Below are 19,899 nucleotides of genomic sequence, written 5' to 3'. Positions count from 1 at the left end.
TCCAGTATATTGGTTCCATCTGTTTGTTTTTAAACCCCCTAAAATTAATCATTATTATTACTAGGTGAATGCTTATTTAAACTGACCAATGTGTTTACCAAGTTCCTACCTCATGATTGTTTATTATAGTTCATTGTTTCCTCCTTGCTTCCTCTATTTCCTTCTTGCTAGAGTGTGTCCTTTGATAATTATTTCAGTGACAGCTTATGAAAGAACTCTCAGATTTTGTCTGAAAAAAAATATTTATTTTGATCCATTCTTCATTGTCATTTTCCCTTCATCATGTTGAAGATACTATTTCATCATCTCTGGCTTTTCTCTTGGGTTAGTCTAATCAACATTCTTTTGTAGGTAACATGTCTCATCTCTTAAATTTTTATTTTTTTTAATTTTTTTTGGTCTCATGAAAAATTTTCCCTTTGTCTCTGATATTCTGAAATATCATCAGTCTATGTCCAGGTGTTAGATCTATTTTTGTTATTCTACATGAGACTTACTGCTCCTCTTCAACCTGAGAGATAACTTTCAATATGACATTTTCTCTTTGGATAATGCCTCTCCTCTCTTTTCTTCTATTCTTTCTTCTGGAACTCAGATGTGTATTAGAACTTTACAATCTCTTCTCTCTCATACACACTAAAAAAAAAAACTTTATATCAATTTTATATTTATGACAAAATTGAGAGAAAAGTACGTAGATTTTTTTAATACACTTCTGCCCCTACACATGCATAGCCTCCCCCGTTATCATTACTGATCAGAATTTTTTTTTTTTTTTTTTAGTCAAGGATGATTCTACATTGATATATCAAAATCATTCAAATTCCATAGTTTACTTTAGGGTTCACTGTTGGTGGTGTACATTCTATGGGCTTGGACAAAAGTATAGTGATATATATCTGTCATTATACTGTCATGCAAAGTATTTTCAGTGCCCTAAAACTCCTCTGTGCTCTGCCTGTTCATTGCCGTCACTCCGCAGCAACCGCTGATACTGTCGCCATAGTTTTGCCTTCCACAGGATATTATATGGTTGGAATCACATACCATGTAGCATTTCTAGATTGGCTTCTTTCACTAAGTAATATGCATTTAAGTTTCCTCCATGCCTTTTCATAGTTTGATAGCTAATTTCTTTTTAGTTCTGAATATTATTCCTTTGTCTGGATGGACCACAGTTTTTTTACCCATTTACCTACTGAAACACATCTTAATTGCTTCTAAGTTTTGGCAGTTATGAATAAACCTGCTAAAAACTTCTGTGCACAGGTTTTTGTGTAGATACACATTTTCCACTCCTTAGGGTAAATACCGAGAAGTACAAACACTGGATCCTATGACAAGAGTATGTTAAATTTTGTAAGAAACTGCCAAACTGTGGACTTAGTAAATACAAGCCTATTCAGATCATCTGTTTCTGTTTGTGTAAGTTTTGGCAAATGTAGCTTTCAAGGAACTGGTCCATTTCATGTAGGTTATCAAATTTGTGGGCATAAAGTTGTTCATAGTATTATTTTATTATTGTTTTAATTTCGTTGGAATCTGTTGTGATGTAGCCTCTTTCATTTCCGGTATGAGTAATTTATGTTCTCTCTTTTTTTCTTAGTTAGCCTGACTAGAGGCTTATCTATGTTATAGATCTTTCAAGTAAGCTTTAGGTTTTCTTGATTTTCTCTATTGGCTTCTTGTTTTTAATTTCACTGATTTTTTGTTCTAATTCTTGTTTCTTTTTTCTGCTTACTTTTGATTTAATTTGTTCTTCTTTTTTTAGTTTCCTAAGGTGGAAACTTACATTACTGATTTTTAGATCTTTTTTATTTTCTAATGTATGTATTGTTTCCCCTGAGCACTGCTTTCACTGCATTCAAAATATTTTGATAAGTTGTGTTCTTTTAAAAAATTTTTTAAAATTAATTAATTTAATTTAATTGGATACTAATAACTTTACAATACTGTGGTGGTTTTTGCCGTACATTGACATGAATCAGCCATGGATGTACATGTGTCCCCCATCCTGAACATCCCTCCCACCTCCCTCCCTATCCCATCCCTCTGGGTTGTCCCAGTGCACCGACTTTGAGTCCCCTGTTTTGAGGATCAAACTTGCACTGGCGATCTATTTCACATATGGTAATATACATGTTTCAGTGCTTTTCTCTCATATCATCCCACCCTTACCTTCTCCCAGAGTCCAAGTCTGTTCTTCATATTTGTGTCTCTTTTGCTGTCTCACATAGAGGGTTGTTGTTACCATCTTTCTAAATTTCATATATTTGCATTAATATACTATATTGGTGTTTTTCTTTCTGACTTACTCCACTGTGTATAATAAGCTCCAGTTTCATCCACCTCATTAGAACGGATTCAAATGCATTCTTTTTAATGGCTGAGTAATATTCCATTGTGTATATGTATCACAGCTTTCTTACCTATTCATCTGCTGACAGACATTTAGGTTGCTTCCATGTTCTAGCTATTGTAAACAGTGCTGCAATGAACTTTGAGGTACACATGTCTCTTTCAATTCTGGTTTCCTTAGTGTGTATGCCCAGCAGTGGGATTGCTGGGTTGTATGGCAGTTCTATTTTCAGTTTTTTAAGGAATCTCCACATTGTTCTCCATCATGGCTGTACTGGTTCACATTCCCACCAACAGTGTAAATTGGTTCCCTTTTCTCCATACCTTTTCCAGCATCTATTGTTTGTAGACTTTTTGATAGCAGCCATTCTGATCAGTGTGAGATGGTACGTCATTGTGGTTTTGATTTGCATTTCTCTGATAATGAGAGATGTTGAGCATGTTTTCATGTGTTTGTTAGCCATCTGTATGTTTTCTTTGGAGAAATGTCTGTTTAGTTCTTTGGCCCACTTTTTGATTAGGTTGTTTATTTTTCTGGTATTGAGCTGCATGAGCTCTTTGCATATTTTTGAGCTTAATTCTTTGTCAGTTGTTTCTTTTGCTATTATTTTCTCCCACTCTGAAGGCTGTCTTTTCACCTTACTTATAGTTTCCTTCGTTGTGCAAAAACTTTTAAGTTTAATTAGGTCCCATTTGTTTATTTTTGCTTTTATTTCCATTACACAGGGAGGTGGGTCATAGAGGATCCTGCTGTGATTTATGTCAGAGAGTGTTTTGTCTATGTTTCTCTCTAGAAGTTTTATCATTTCTGGTCTTACATTTAGATCTTTAATCCATTTTGAGTTTATTTTTGTGTATGGTGTTAGAAAGCATCCTAGTTTCATTCTTTTACAGGTGGTTGGCCAGTTTTCCCAGCACCACTTGTTAAAGAGATTGTCTTTTCTCCATTGTATATTTTTGCCTCCTTTGTCAAAGATAAGGTGCCTATAGATGTGCGGCTTTATCTCCGGGCTCTCTATTTTGTTCCATTGATCTATATTTCTGTCTTTGTGCCAGTACCATACTGTCTTGATGACTGTAGCTGTGTAGTATGGTCTGAAGTCAGGCAGATTGATTCCTCCAGTTCCATTCTTCTTTCTCAAGATTGCTTTTACTATTTGAGGTTTTTTGTATTTCCATACAAATTGTGATATTATTTATTCTAGTTCTGTGAAAAATACCATTGGTAGCTTGATAGGGATTGCACTGAATCTATAGATTGCTTTCGTTTGTATATTTGTTTTCACTACATTGATTCTTCCAATCCATGAACATGGTATATTTCTCTATCTATTTGTGTCATCTTTGATTTCTTTCATCAATGTTTTATAGTTTTTTATATATAGGTCTTTTGTTTCTGTAGATAGATTTATTCCAGGGTATTTTATTCTTTTCATCACAATGATGAATGGGATTGTTTCCTTAATTTCTCTTTCTGTTTTCTCATTGTTCATGAGTGTATAGGAATGCAAGGAATTTCTGTGTATTAATTTTATATCCTGCAACTCTACTATATTCATTGATTAGCTCTAGTAATTTTCTGGAAGAGTCTTTAGGGTTTTCTATGTAGAGGATCATGTCGTCTGCAAACAGAGTTTTACTTCTTTTCCAAAACTAAGATCATGGCATCTGGTCCCATCACCTCCTGGGAAATAGATGGGGAGACAGTGGAAACAGTGTCAGACTTTATTTTTTTGGGCTCCAAAATCACTGCAGATGGTGACTGCAGCCATGAAATTAAAAGACGCTTACTCCTTGGAAGGAAAGTTATGACCAACCTAGATAGCATATTAAAAAGCAGAGACATTACTTTGTCAACAAAGGTTCGTCTAGTCAAGGCTATGGTTTTTCCAGTGGTCATGTATGGATGTGAGAGTTGGACTGTGAAGAAAGCTGAGCACCAAAACATTGATGCTTTTGAACTGTGGTGTTGGAGAAGACTCTTGAGAGTCCCTTAGACTGCAAGGGGATCCAACCAGTCCATTCTAAAGGAGATCAGTCCTGGGTGTTCATTGGAAGGACTGATGCCGAAGCTGAAACTCCAATATTTTGGCCACCTCATGCGAAGAGTTGGCTCATTGGAAAAGACCCTGATGCTGGGAGGGATTGGGGGCAGGAGGAGAAGGGGAAGACAGAGGATGAGATGGCTGGATGGCATCACCGACTTGATGGGCATGAGTTTGAGTAAACTCTGGGAGTTTGTGATGGACAGGGAGGCCTGGCGTGCTGCGATTCATGGGGTTGCAAAGAGTCGAACATGACTGAGTGACTGAACTGAACTTAAGTAGGATAGATGTTAGCTCTTCTCTAAATTTTTTATAGAATTCACCTGTGAAGCCATCTGGTCCTGGGCTTTTGTTTGTTGGAAGATTTTTGATTACAGTTTCTATTTCCATGCTTGTGATGGGTCTGTTAAGATTTTCTATTTCTCCCTGGTTCAGTTTTGTAAGGTTTTACTCTTCTAAAATTTGTCCATTTCTTCCAAGTTGTCCATTTTATTGGCATATAGTTGCTGATAGTAGTCTTTTATGATCCTTTGTACTTCTGTGTTGTCTGTTGTGATTTCTCCATTTTCATTTCTAATTTTGTTGATTTGATTCTTCTCCCTTTTTTTCTTGATGAGTCTGGCTAATGGTCTGCCTATTTTATGTATCTTCTCAAAGAACCAGCTTTTAGTTTTGTTGATTTTTGCTATAGTTTGCTTTGTTTCTTTTTCATTTATTTCTGCCCTAATTTTTATGATTTCTTTCCTTCTATAATCCTGGAATTCTTCATTTCTTCTTTTTCTAGTTGCTTTAAGTGTAAAGTTAGGTTATTTATTTGATTTTTCTCTTGCTTCTTGAGGTAAGCTTGTAATGCTATGAACCTTCCCCTTAGCACTGCTTTTATTGAAACCCATTGGTTTTGGGTTGTCATGTTTTCTTTTTCATTCGTTTTTATGAATATTTTTTATTTCCTTTTTGATTTCTTCCATGATTTGTTGGTTATTCAGAAGTGCATTATTTAGCCTCCATACGTTTGTATTTTTAATAGTTTTTTTTCCTGTAGTTGACATCTAATCTTACTGCATTGTGAACAGAAAAGACGCTTGAAATTATTTCAATTTTTTTGAATTTACCAAGGTTAGATTTATGGCCCAGGGTATGATCTATCCTGGAGAATGTTCCATGTGCACTGGAGAAAAAAGTGAAATTCACTGTTTTGGGGTGAAATGTCCTATACATGTCAATTAGGTCTAAATGGTCCATTGTATCATTTAAAGTGTGTTTTCTTGCTAATTTTCTGTTTGGTTGATCTATCCATAGGTGTAAGTGGGGTATTAAAGTCTCCCACTATTATTGTGTTACTGTTAGTTTCCCCTTTCATACTTGTTGGTATTTGTCTTACATATTGAGGTGCTCCTATGTTGGGTGCATGTATATTTATAATTGTTTTATCTTCTTCTTGGATTGATCCTTTGATCATTATGTAGTGTCCCTTTTTGTCTCTTTTCATGACCTTTATTTCAAAGTCTGTTTTATCTTATGTGAGTATTAGTACTGTTTTGTTTTGGTCTCCATTTGCATGAAATATCTTTTTCCAGCCTTTTACTTTCAGTCTGTCTGTATCTCTTGGTTTGAGGTAGGTATGCTGTAAACAATATATATAGGGGTCTTGTTTTTGTATCCATTCAACCAGTCTTTGTCTTTTGGTTGGGGCATTCAACCCATTTACATTTAAGGTAATTATTGATAAGTATGATCCCCTTGCCATTTACTTTGTTGTTTTGTGTTTGAGTTTATAAATCTTTTCTGGGTTTCCTGTCTAGAGAAAATCCTTCGGCATTTGTTGAAGAGGTGGTTGGTGGTGCTGCATTCTCTCAGCTTTTGCTTGTCTGTAAAGCTTTTGATTTCTCTTTCATATTTGAATGAGATCCTTACTGGGTATAGTAATCTGGGTTGTAGGTTTTTCTCTTTCATCACTTTAAGTATGTCCTGCCAATCCCTTCTGGCCTGAAGAATTTCTATTGAAAGATCAGCTGTTATCCCTATGGGGATCCCCCTGTGTGTTATTTGTTGCTTTTCTCTTGCTGCTTTTAATATTTGCTCTTTGCATTTGATCTTCGTTAGTTTGATTTTTATGTGTCTTGGGCTGTTTCACCTTGGGTTTATCCTGCTTGGGACTCTCTGGGTTTCTTGGACTTGGGTGGCTATTTCCTCCCCCATTTTAGGGAAGTTTTCAACTATTATCTCAAGTATTTATTCATGTCCTTTCTTTCTGTCTTCTTCTTCTGAGACTCCTAGAGTTGAATGTTGGGGCATTTAACATGGTCCCAGAGGTCTCTGAGGTTGTCCTCGTTTCTTTTAATTCTTTTTTCTTTTTTCCTTTCTGCTTCATTTATTTCCACCATTCTATCTTCCACCTCACTTATCCTATCTTCTGCCTCACTTATTCTACTGTTGGTTCCCTCCAGAGTGCTTTTGATCTCAGTTGTTGCATCATTCATTGACTGACTCTTCTTTATTTCTTCTGGGTCCTTGTTAAACATTTTTTGCATCTTCTCAATTCTTGTCTCTAATCTATTTATCTGTAACTCCATTTTGTTTTCAAAGATTTTGGATCATCTTTACTATCATTATTCTGAATTCTTTTTCAGGTAGACTCCCTATCTCCTCCTCTTTTGTTTGTTTGGTGGTCGTTTTTCATGTTCCTTTACCTGCTGACTATTTCTCTGCCTTTTCATTTTGTTTAGATTGCTATGTTTGGGGTGCCCTTTCTGTAGGCTAGAAGTTTGTGGTTCCTCTTTATTGTGGAAGTTGCTCCCTGTGGGTGGGGTTGGACTAGTGTCTTGTCAAGGTTTCCTGTTTAGGGAAGCTTGTGTCTGTGTTCTGGTGGGTGGAGCTGGATCTCTTCTCTCTGGAATGCAATAAAGTGTCCAGTAGTGAACTTTGGGGTGTCTATGGATTTGGTATGGCTTTAGGCAGCTCTTCTTTTAATGCTCAGGGCTGCGTTCCTGCTTTGCTAGAGAAGTAGCATGGTATATCTTGCTCTGGAACTTGTTGGCTCTTGGGTGGTTTCGGTGTAGGTATGGAGGCTTTGGGATGAGCTCTTCTCTTTTAACGTTCCCTGGAATCAGGAGTTGTCTGATGTTCTCAAGTTTTGGATTTAAGCCTCCTGCCTCTGGCTTTCAATCTTGTTCTTATTCTCAGCTTCAAGACTTCTCTATCCATACAGCACAGATGATAAAACACCTAGGTTAATGGTGAAACAGTTCTCCACAGCGAGGGACACCCAGAGAGGTTCACAGAGTTACATAGAGAAGAGAAGACGGAGGAGGGAGACAGAGGTGACCAGGAGGAGAAGAAGGCGAGTCAAAATGGGAGAGAGCAATCTAGTCAGTAATCAATTCTCTATGTGCTCTCCACAGTCTGGAACACCCAGAAAGATTCACAGAGTTACACAGAGAAGAGAAGAGGGAGGAGGGAGATAGAGGTGACTAGCTGGTGTGCTGCAATTCATGGGGTCGCAAAGAGTCGGACACGACTGAGCGACTGAACTGAACTGAGGAGGAGAAGAGGGGGAAGTCAAAAGGGGAGAGACCAATCTAGCTAATAATCAGTTCCCTATGTGTTCTCCACAGCCTGGAACACCCAGAGAGATTCACAGAGTTAAGTAGAGAAGAGAAGAGGGAGGGAGGCAATAGAGGTGACCTGGGAGAGAAAAGGGAGAGTCAAAAGGGGAGAGAACAATCAAGCCAGTAATCACACCCCTAAGTGAAAATGGATACTGAAGATTGGATTCTTAAAGGTATAAAATTGATAACAAATACCAAAAACAAAGATTAAAAATCTAGAGTAGATGTTAGACTCTCAACAATACAATATTAAAAATAAAAAACAAAATCAATCATAAAAATTATTAAAAAAAAATGAAATTTGCTTTAAAAATAGGGTCTGTTTTTTGCAAGGTAATAGTAGATTATAAAAATGATAATTAAAGGAGTGATAAAGAACTTAAATTTTAAAAAAATTGAGGAGTGATAATAGTAAAATATATCTAGGAATTTCTCTGGAGCTGTTGTGGGCAGTGTGGGGCCAGTTCAGTTTCATATAGTTCCTTGTTCCAGCTTGTACTTGTTCTCAAGGTCTATAGGCCCCCTCCAATGCTTAATCAGTGTTAATGACAGGGTTTTAATCTGTTGCATCTGTCACTTCCAGAGTGGTTCCCTCTTCTTTGTTTATGTTGGCTTCCTCTGTTTGCAAGTCTCTTCAGTGTCTAATTTCCACCCTGACACAAGGGGGTGAAGGTGGTCTCTTATTTAGGTTCACTTGTTCAGTTGTGTTGTGGGGAGGGAGGAAAACTGCAAACAAGTATTGCTGGCATTTGTGGGGAGTGCTCGCAGTGTATGGACCACACTGGGTTTGCCCCAGCTCACAGCGGCCTGTGCTTTCTGGGTCTACACTGCTCACGCTGCAGGGTGCCCTGCAGGGCACTGTCCAAAGCAGGCCCTGGGTTTTGTGCACTTCCCAGCTCTAAGACGCTTAGGTTCAGGTTCTCAGGTACTCCGCAAGGGCACAGACTCAGTTGGGCATGCAAAGTTTTGTGCCTTTTCCTGGTCTGAGCAGCTCGGAAGACCAGGTGCTTGGCAAGCACACTGTCCAAGGTGGACTGTGCATCTTAATTACCTCCCTGGTCCTGGGCGCTCGGCTTCCAAGGTGTGCTGCGAGAGCACTGTCTCAGGTGTGCTGCGTGTCTCCTCTGGGGAGCTGATCTCAGGCTGTCACCCTCCTGGCAGATGTCAACTGTCCAGGAAGACATGGTTAGTAACTGGGAGCCTGCTCACAGTTTGGTGGAGGATGGTCTCTGGGGCCAAGACTGGAGCAGCCCCTTGCCTTCCAGCTCTGATTGTCACACATCTACCGCTCTGCCTCTGATGGGGGTGTGGGCAGCGAGGGGTCTGTATGCAGCCAGCTAGCTCTCCTTTGGTATTTGCTCAATCCTTCGTTCTGTGAGTGGGCCAGGCTACTAGTTAGAACCTTTTGCAGGAAAGTTCTCTCATTCTCTCTCTTTTTTTTCCTCTCTGGCAATCCCACAGTTTGAGTTGCTATCTCACTTTAGCTCCTTCAGATTGCCCTCAGGGCATTCAGGCCCAGTCCTTACTCTAAGGACCAAGGATGCCGCTGGCACCTCCCTGTCCAGCACCTGCTTGCTGGTGTTAGATGTGAGTGTCTGGGCTACTTCTCTGCTGGCAGGGTTAGGTGCCTATTCTGTGGGTTGTGTGTTTTTCTTTCCCCAGTTATGTTGCCCTCTGAGATTCCAAAACCCCCCACAGACCGACCTGTGAGAAGGTGTCCTACTGTTTGGAAACTTCTCCTCCTTCACTACTCCCTCCCCAGGACAGGTCTCCATCCCTAACTCTTTCATCTCTCTTTTTGCCTTTTATATTTTGTCTTACCTCCTTTTGAAGAGAATGGGCTGCCTTTCTGGGTGCCTGGTGACCTCTGTCAGCATTCAGAAGTTGTTTTGTGGAAGTTGCTCAGCACTCAAATGATCCTTTGATGAATTTGGGGGGGAGAAAGTGGTCTCCCCACCCTATTCCTCTGCCATCTTGGGACTGCCCCCACCTCCCCCCCATAAATTGTGTTCTTGATGTCTCTTAATTTCTGTTCTCTACTTTCATCTCTTTATCTTGCTGTGTTGCTTTCTGGGTAATTCCCTTGGATCTATGTTAAATTCTCTAACTCTTCCTTCAGCCATATTTACCTATCGTTTAAGCCATCCACTAATTTTTCAACTTTATTTCATTTATTTTTCATTTGTACTGTTCCCTTTGATTCTATTGCAAATCTGCTGATTTCTTTTCCTTAATCTCTATTGCTTTCATTATATTTTTCCCCTTCTGTAAGTGCTTTAATTATTTTAAAAATAGTCATTTTATAGTTTCTTTCACATTGTCAAACTATTTGCAACTCTTGGGGATGCCAATTTTTCTGTTCAACTAATCTATTTTCCATCATGGTTATTTATTTCTTTGATAGTTTATAATTTATTAAACTTCACAAATTTATTTCAGTGGGGAGAAAAGGATATTTGTTTTATGTGCCTTGGATTGAGAATATTTCCCATCAGAGAAATTCTGCCTTTATTTCTGGCTGCGTTCCAGGGTCTTAATAGTAATAGACCGTGTTCTCTTTATGATTTTTGTTTTCCATTATGAATTCAATTTCTTAAATAGATATAGGTTTAGTCAGTCTTCTGGTTTTTTTCTTATTATGGTAATGTATGCTTTTCAAGGACATTTTCCATTTTATCTATATTTTCAAATATATTGGTATAAATTCATTTATAGTATTCCCTTATTTTTTTTCAACCTCTGTTAGATCTATAAGTGACATGTTCACTTTTACTACTGATATTAATTTGTAGTTTTTTCTTTTTAACTATTTTGCTAGAGGTTCTTTACTATTATTTATTGTTAATTTCAAAGAAGTATCTTTTGACTTTGATAATTTTCTCCATTGTTTACTTGTTTTTAAATTTTTATTGAATTCTGCTTTTCAGTATTTTTTTTCTTTCATTTTAATGTGGGTTTAGTTTGTTCTTTCTTGTTAAGGTAGAAACTTAGAAGATTGATTTTAAACCTTTGCTTACTTCATGGGTACTTAAGTGTGTGTGTGCTAAGTCACTTCAGTCGTGTCCGACTCTATGCAACCCTATGGGCCATACCCTGCCAGGCTCCTCTGACTTCAGGATTCTCCAGGCAAGAACACTGGAGTGGGTTGCCATGCCCTTCTCCAGGGGATCTTCCCAACCTAGGGACTGAATGTCTCTTACGTCTCCTGCATTGGCAGGCAGGTTTTTTGCCACTAGTGCCACCTGGGAAACACCTGTTTTTGCTACATTCCACAATGTTATATATATTTTAATTTTTATTCAGTTCAAAATATTAATTTCCTTTTCATTTCTTCTTTGCTCCATGAGTCATTTAAAAGTATAATTGCTCATTTTAAAGGTACTTGGGAAATTTTCTTATTTTATTGTTATGAACTTCTAGTTTAATTCTATTATAATCAGAGAATATGATATCTCATATTCCAATCTGTTGAAATGAACTGAAACTTTTTATATGAACAAGTATATGGTCTATCTTGGTGGATGGTATATGTGCATAGAAAAAAATGTATATCATGAAGTTTGGGGATGCAATATTCTATAAATGTCAGTTAGGTCTTGTTAATAATGTTGTTTGGGACTTCTCTAATAGATCCTTTTTGTCTAAATTTTTTATTAATAATGAGAAAAGAGTGTTAAAAATTTTGACTATGGTCATAGATTTGTCTCTTTATCTTTCTGCTTTGTTTCATGAATTTTGATTCTGATAATTTTGATTCATCATATTTAATCCTGATGAAGGACAAATTGCCCTTTTATCATTGTGTTAAGTCTCTTATAATGCATTTTGTCTTAAAGTCCACTTTGTCTCATATTCATGTCATCTTTCTGATGCTTACTCTTTCTGTGGTATATATTTTCCTATATAAGTATTCAATTAATTTCTCAGCTTAGAATTTCTCTATAATATAAGTAGTATGAAACTGGATATTTGTATCTCACACATTCAGGTGCAGGCTTGGAGCTTACAAATCTCATAGGTAAAATCTTCTCCAAATGCTAAAAATCTAGAGTTCCTCTTATCATTTCCCTGGACAAGTAGTAGACTTTTTCTAGAATTACTTTATAGAAATGGGCAGAGCCTTACCTTCTTGCTCCAGCGACCTGTTCTTGTATGGAAACTAGAACCTCAGACCCTACATCCTATTCCCCAGGTACTAAATTTGTGACTGAAAACAGTTTGGATTTTCTGTGTCAGCTCAAAATTACCGTTATATCTACTATTTTGATTCATCTGTTTGTTTCTGGAGCCAGGAATTTTTTCTTATTTTCTTTTGAGATTCACTATTTTTTTTAAAAAAGGTCATTATGTCTTTCTCAAATTACCAAGTGTTTGCATAGAATTAGGGAAAGGCATGTAGTTCACATGCATCTGTCTTTTTTTCTAGATGTCTCTCCTTACACTCTCTGTATTTTCTCCTTCTTTGAAGAAGGGAAAAAATTGAAATAATCTTCTATCTTGGGATGGAAGTGAGGAAGAGTGAACACTGTTGAATTAAAACTTCTGAAGGGTGGCTTAGAACTCCATTTCTCTTTGATTCGGCCCCTGCTGTCTTCCCAGGCCCCATCGCCCTGCACCCACACCTCCTGATGCCTCTTCCACACACTTTCCCATGGACTGAGAGTGGGCTCTCACAACTGCTCCTTCCACCGTAGATTACTCTCGTGGCTTTGGTGGCCGTTATGGGATAGAGAAGGATAAACGGGACAAGGCAGCTCTCGGATATGACTACAAGGGAGAGACAGAGAAACATGAATCCCAGAGAGGTGAGTTGGGGCTGGAGAGGAGGGAGGCCATAGGATATGTGGAGCCCTCCTTCTATACATCCTGAAAGTTGACACAGAGGACCCAGAATACGAGGTATGCAGGAAGTGGTAGGGTGAAGAGTATGTGTTACATGTGTGGGGGTAGGTTGGGGGAAGACCCATAGGGATGGAGAGGAGAACAGCAAGCTTAACAGCAGGACACAGGAAGGTGACCAAAGAGAAGGGGTCATTGAGGAATGGATGAAGACGGACGGGTTGGGTGATGGCAAGAGTATGATTTGGCTGTGAGTCTTAGAGGCCCCTCTACTTCACAGAGAGAGCCTTCTTCCCTGGGACACAAAGGGGATGGCTGGGGGAGGGGGCTCACTTTAATTTTTTTTCTATTTTTTAAAATTTAAATTAAAAAAAATTTTTTTACAATATTGTGCTGGTTTCTGCCATACAACAATGCAAATCAGCCATAATTATCCATATATCCCCTCCCTCCCCTCCCCTCATCCCATCCCTCCAGGTTATCACAGAGTGCCTGTGCTCCCTATGCTGCACAGCAACTTCTCACTTTAATTTTTCCTGTTTATTCCTTTATATTTTCCCCTTTTCTGCCACTTCTCTCTTTTTTGTTTCTCTCTTCCCATGTCTCATATCTCCATTCTCTCCCAGGTGTTTTTTCCCCCCATCCTTTTTCATCTTTTCCCACCCATTCCTCTCTCTCTCCCCTGACTTTCACACTTCCTCATTGATCTCTCTGTTTTCCTCATCCCTGTCTTCTGGTCCTCCTTCCCACTGCTCCTACTCCCTCTTCCCATACATTTCTAGCATTTAACTCCTCTTGTGACTCTCAGACCTTTCCATCCTGCAGATTATGCCAAGGGCTTTGGCGGGCAGTATGGCATCCAAAAGGACCGTGTGGATAAGGTAAAGCACCGGAACACCAGTGTCGTGGGAAGAGTTCCCTGAAGTATGTGGAGAAGAGTGAGAGGCAAAGTGGGTAAAAGGATGAGCAAAGCTAGGTGTGCTGCACTGTCCTCCTGCTCTTCCCATTGACTGCCCTCAGATCTAATGGGTATGTCTTCCGAAGCCTGAGCTTTATCAAGGAGAGTGAGGAGGCAGAGAGAGACAGGGATGCAGACAAACTCCAGGAAAAGTGTTTAAAATTTCATTGATTGCTTGGTATTGATTAACTCAGTCAATAATCTAGCCCCACTCCATTCAGTCTTTCCCTCCACCTCTTCATGTACTGCATATACTTCATACACTCCTGCATTCCAGGCAACTGGACTTAAAAGATGTGAGGTTCCAGGAACACTGAGCTTTTTTAAAGGGAGAGCTAGTCCTACAAGCCTAGAACTTCTTTACCCATCTCTCTGATGCAAAACAACAATATTTGAATACCCTGTCTAACGACTACTGAGCATCAAAAGTTTAGGGAGCCCTCCTATAGTGGCTCCAATCCTTGATACTGACTTCTGGGTCATTACCACTCCCTTCCCTCTCCCCACCACTACACATACTATTCTTCTACCTGCAGAGTGCTGTTGGCTTCAATGAAATGGAGGCCCCAACCACAGCTTACAAGAAGACAACACCCATAGAGGCTGGTGAGTTTTAATTCCCTCTCTCTGTGCTCTTAATCTCCTCTGCCTTCTCATTCTTTTTTTCTTCCTAGACTACCTACTCCAAGAATTTAACTACCTAGGTTAGCTGAGGTAGACTTGACCCCTATCTTCATATTCCCAGATTCTCTCTCCTAGAAAAAATTAGGTTAGGTGGATATCTGAGTGACACTGGGGAAGAAACTGTATGTAGAGAACACAGGGGTGGGGGGAGCCATTTGGGAAGAACACAAAGGGAAAAGAGCTTTGGATGGGTGACAGTGGGTAGATGGTGGCCTGAGGGCATATAGATTTAAGAAATGTGGACAAGGAACGATGCAGGTTAGGGGACCAAGCCTTAGAAGGAGTAAGAGTCTGAGATCATATGGTCTGGCTATGTGAAAATCCAAGCTTCAGGGCTACCTTATCCTTCTCTAAGCCCCTTGTTCCTTCATTAATACCTCTTTATCTCCCTTTCCATGAGTCCCTTCTCGATTTTCTCTTCTTCTGGACATTTAACTGACTCCTCTTCTTTCCAGTGCTACTCTCCTACCTCTGTCCCAAGACAACGCTAATTTTTCTTGACTGTGTCTGTAGCTTCTAGTGGTGCCCGTGGGCTGAAGGCAAAATTTGAGTCCATGGCAGAGGAGAAGAGGAAGCGGGAGGAAGAGGAGAAGGCACAACAGATGGCCAGGCAGCAACAGGAGAGAAAGGCCTTGGTAAAGATGAGCCACGAGGCTCAGCAACCAGTGGCCACTAGGGAAGAGCCGGCGGTGCCAGCCCCATTGCCTAAGAAAATCTCCTCAGAGGTAAGTGCTTGGCCCTCCAGGATCCACATCCAGCATTCTTTGCCCAGACAGGAGCCTAAGGGGTCTGTATCCTTAGTAAAAAGTAAGATCCAAGACTCCCCTGTGTTAGCAAAATCTACAGTTGTTATCCTTGTCTTCGGAAGATTTCAATCTAATTGTGTAATTAAGCTTCATATATACATACAAGAATGCTCAGTGGAAAAACCCCAAGATTAACATAGTTCAACAGAAGATAGGTCACCAGGCAGTGCAGTCAGTTACTGCTGCAAGAACAAGAGGAAGGAGCTGTCATTTCAGGTTGGAGTCCATCTTGAGGAATGATAGATGTGAAGAGACAGGAAGGGGTATTCTAGTACAGGAGAGAAGATAAAGTTTCTTGCTCACTGAAGAGATGCTTCATCCTTCACAGGCCTGGCCTCCAGCAGGGAGTTGTCCATCATCAGAGCCTGGGCCTGTGAGAACCAATAGGGAACAACCGGTACCTGCCCTGCCCCCAAGGCAGGATCCCCCAGAGGTAAGCAGACTGCCCTCCAGAGATCTGCACCTTTCCCATCTCCTCATGTCCTAGTGGGTGGACACAGCCCTGCAGGCTGATCAAACACCCTGGTTTGCCTGGGGCTATCCTGACCTCAGCATTGGAAGTCTTATATTCTGGGAAATCACCCAGTACTGGGCAGACTAGGACAGTTAGTCATCCTAGCTGTCATCTTTTCTCCTTTTAGATTTTGCTTCAGTGTTTTCCTGGTCTTCCAAGGAATCTGACTCATTTTCCATTTCTTTCTCCTTATACCTTTTACATTCCCCTTCTATTAATATCATCTGTTGGTAGGTGTTTTGGGTGGATGGGTATGGGAGGAGGTTGAAAAATGAAGAGGGGTGAGAGACTGTGTTCCCTAGGAGAGGCTGTTAGAAGGAGCCAGAAATGGACATGGAAGTGGAAGCATGTGGATGGAAGGGTCTTAGCAGTCCTCCATTGGGAAGTTTTGGAGAGGCGGCTCCTGGTGAACAGAAGTCACCTTGCTTCATACTGTCTCTTCTCAGGACAATGAGGAGGCCCCAGCTCTGCCCCCCAGGACTCCAGAAGTCTTCCAGCTGCAGGAAGAGCCAGTGTATGAAGCAGCACCTGAGCCCGAGCCTGAGCCTGAACCCGAGCCTGAGAATGACTACGAGGATGTTGAGGAGATAGACAGACATGAGCAGGATGAGGAAGCAGAGGCGGACTATGAGGATGTGCTTGAGCCTGAGGATCCCTCTTTTTCCTCCACTCTGGCTGGTGAGTGGTGGGGCAGAAGAATTCCCCCATTACATGGAAGAACCTGTCTGTTTTCCTTCTCCATGTTGGTAAGACCATGTTCATATTTCTCACTGTGCAGGATCATCAGGCCACCCAGCTGGGGCTGGAGCTAGGATCTCAGCTGTAGCCCTGTATGATTACCAAGGAGGTAGGTTGGGAGTGGTCTGAGGGGTCTGGTGCCTGGAGCCCCTTGGTACATGAGAGGTGGGTGGATTGTGTGGGTCAGAATAGGGCCCCAGACTTGGCATCAAGGGCAGGCCTCTTTCCCTTCCTGAGGTTTAAAGAGGGGGCACAGGGGTGGAGGGATTCTTGCCTGACCATCCTAATAGTCTGTCAATTTTCTCCACAGAGGGAAGTGATGAGATTTCCTTTGACCCAGATGATGTCATCACTGACATTGAGATGGTGGACGAGGGCTGGTGGCGGGGACGTTGCCACGGCCACTTTGGACTCTTCCCTGCAAATTATGTCAAGCTCCTCCAGTAACTGTTCCTGTCTTCTTTCTGCACTGTAACTTCGCATGTCCCCAGTGGCTCTGCCTCCAGATGCTCTCCATTTCTGCTGCAAGTGTCTGAGAGAATGTCATGAGTTGCCTGAAGTTCTAGACAGACTTCCCTCTCCCTCTCCATTAGGGTTGGGAGCAGAGGCAGCATGAAGAAGGGGGTCTCCTTCCCCTTGATGTCTTCTTTATCCTGGATACCCAGGATGATCTCAGGGATGTTTATCTTGTGGTCCCGCCTCCTTCCCCAGGAGTGACCCCTCTAACCCATACCCCTAACTCTACTTTCCTTTGCGAGTGCTTCCTGGTCTGAGCTTCCTGGTCTGTCTGCATGGCAAGGTATGTCTATATTTCCTAGTTTTCCTAGGTGTGTTGTTTTCTCAGTTTCCTTGCCTGCAGAGATATCTCTGACTCTTCTCTCTGATCGGTCCTAAATTGGAAATAAAGTGGGACTATGGCTCACCTCTATTCTGAGGTAAATAGTACTTTTACGTGGCCTTCAATGACCCTCTCTCATTACAGGTAGAGGGAATTTTCCTTCCCTCTTTCGCATATTCAGAAAAATCCTTCCAACCACCATTCATCACTCTGTACCCTGGTGTCAAGGTCCATGCCTTTTCCTTAGACTATACTGATATCCAGTCCAAAACCAGATAGGCCTGGGGAATGGCAGTTAGGTTGGGAAACAGAGGCCAGGAAGGGTCTACATTAAGCAGTTCAACTTCTACTGGCTTCTGCAGTTGTGAGAGGTCAGCCACCTTCCACCTGGGAGTAGTGACTATATTTCTTTAGTGCATGATGATGCCTGAGGCAGAAGCACAAATTAGAGGAAAGGAAGGAGGAAAAGATTTGGCCAAGAACAAGAACAAAAGAGTAAAACTAAAAGGGAACAATTGGACTTCCCTGGTAGCTCAGCTGGTAAATAAACTACTGCAACGCAGGAGATCCCGGTTTGATTCCTGGGTCAGGAAGATCCCCTGCAGAAGGGATAGGCTACCCACTCCAGTATTCTTGGACTTCCCTGGTGGGTCAGACGGTAGAGAATCTGCCTGCACTGCGGAGGCCTAGGTTCGATCCTTGGGCTGGGAAGATCCCCTGGAGGAGGGCATGGCAACCCATTCCAGTATTCTTGCCTAGAGAATCCCCATGGCCAGAAGAGCCTGGCAGGCTATAGTCCATGGGGTTGCAAAGAGTCAGACATGACTGAGCAACTAAGCGCAAAAGGGAACAATGAGGGATAAAAGGGTTTGGAGTCAAAGATAGTGGCCTCTACTAAAGAAAGTCTAGGCTTCCCTGTAGCTGGATGAATGAAATCAATGGCCGTGTAAGAAGATAGACTGAGTTTCTCTGTGGTACATGAAATTTCTCTGTGGTACAGGGCTGAGGCTGATAGAAGAGGTGAGGACCTTTGGACAGCCAGTGATAGGCAAAAAACAAGTCATCAAGCAAAGTATGGGAATGAGATCAGGATGCAGTGAGTTTATCTAACCCCAAGCCACTGGGATTGGCAAGATCCAGAATAGGAGACCCTAGGCAAAACAAAATCAAATCAAAATGAAAGTCAGGATTTGGTATAGGGTTGGTAGAAAATGGGGGCTTTTCTGGTGGTTCAGATGGTAAAGAATCTAAAGTCCATTCTATAACCAATATCTAAACTTGGGTTTAGCTTTCAAAGATGGAGAAGACAGTGCAATCAAGGAAGAGCTAGGATTGGTGGCTGAGACCCATAGTTGTGGCAAGACTTCATGAAAATCCTTAGAGTTCATTGGTAAGCTGCCCATGTGCTTAGAACACTGTATCCGTCAGGCTCATTCCTTGGCTTTTCTTCAAGACACACACTCCTTTGTTGCCACAGTGACCTCTGTGCCAGTGAGACACATCTGTCTCTACACCTCACTTGCAAGATTCACCCAGTTAGACTTTCAGAGTACAAAACAGCCTTTATATTTGCCTGTAGAGATATTGGGGTTTCCAGGGTATAGAGGTAAGTCACACTAGATATATACAATCTCATTCTTTGCCTCAGTTTAATTAGACATCACACATAGATCATACTTTGGCAGCGATTTTCTTCTTACATCCAAATTCCACCTTGATTTTCACTTTTTCCTTCATTATAAGACAAAAGCTTCGTTTCCAGGTCCTTAAGGCAATAATCCTTTCTGCCTGGGTTCCACAGACCTTACCCTCCACATACAGCTGATCCCTACTTTGGACTGGATTTCTTGGTGTGATACTCTTCAAGGGCTCTGCCCACAGACATCTCCCCCATCCAAGTTCTTATTCTTGGGTCCACAGTCCCCTTTCACTCTCCTTAGCTGATTCTTAAGCTGAAGCCATTTCTAGCTCTCTTGCTTTTGTAAGATAATGCTTGCTATTCATGCTGCTCACTGTAGCTTCATCCCTGTCTCTTGTAAAAGGCTTTCCTTTTTCTCCAATTGCCCTCTCACCATAAAATGTGCTTTTTTGTATAGGCCAGTGGATACCTGTGGTACTCTGATTTCCTGCTACATATATAATTTGATGCCTTATAAAGTGTGTTTGATGATGTTGATCCACTCAATGTTGCACTTTAGATAGAAACTGGGAAAGTAAAGTGTACCTAGAAAGGTGCGGCCCACAAAGAGGTGCAGTCACTCTCCTGCCTGCCCTCCTGAACCCCGGGCTGCCCAGACTGTCAAGGAAGAGCCCTCTGCTCTCTTTCTCTATACTTCTCACCTGGCTCACAGTAGCCCCAGATTTTCATCTCCCTTAGCCTACATCTCCCCTTGCTTTCTTTTTCTAATAAAATAAAACCCCAAAATGGATTTTCAGAGCTTTCTTTCTTCATATAGGAAGGACTAGATTCCAAAAATGTGGAATTGATCCCTGGAGAACTCTTCCTTTTTT

General features: G+C 41.0%; 1 protein-coding gene across 1 annotated transcript in view; it reads left to right on the top strand.

Moving 5' to 3' along the window:
- Positions 1-19,817, top strand: part of HCLS1 (hematopoietic cell-specific Lyn substrate 1) — a 34,967-nt gene extending 15,150 nt beyond the window's left edge. The window contains exons 7-14 of the mRNA XM_043473103.1: positions 12,706-12,816; positions 13,676-13,731; positions 14,345-14,414; positions 15,006-15,217; positions 15,627-15,731; positions 16,259-16,490; positions 16,591-16,659; positions 16,861-19,817. Of these exons, the coding sequence (XP_043329038.1) occupies positions 12,706-12,816; positions 13,676-13,731; positions 14,345-14,414; positions 15,006-15,217; positions 15,627-15,731; positions 16,259-16,490; positions 16,591-16,659; positions 16,861-16,997 (992 nt within the window). The 3' untranslated portion in view covers positions 16,998-19,817. The remainder of the gene's footprint in view (positions 1-12,705; positions 12,817-13,675; positions 13,732-14,344; positions 14,415-15,005; positions 15,218-15,626; positions 15,732-16,258; positions 16,491-16,590; positions 16,660-16,860) is intronic.
- The last annotated feature ends 82 nt before the right edge of the window (positions 19,818-19,899 follow it).

Source organism: Cervus canadensis, chromosome 7 (genome assembly GCF_019320065.1).
Source record: "Cervus canadensis isolate Bull #8, Minnesota chromosome 7, ASM1932006v1, whole genome shotgun sequence".
Lineage (NCBI taxonomy): Eukaryota > Metazoa > Chordata > Mammalia > Artiodactyla > Cervidae > Cervus > Cervus canadensis.
The sequence above is the reverse complement of the archived record's forward strand: the minus strand, read 5'-3'. Positions and strand labels throughout refer to the sequence as shown.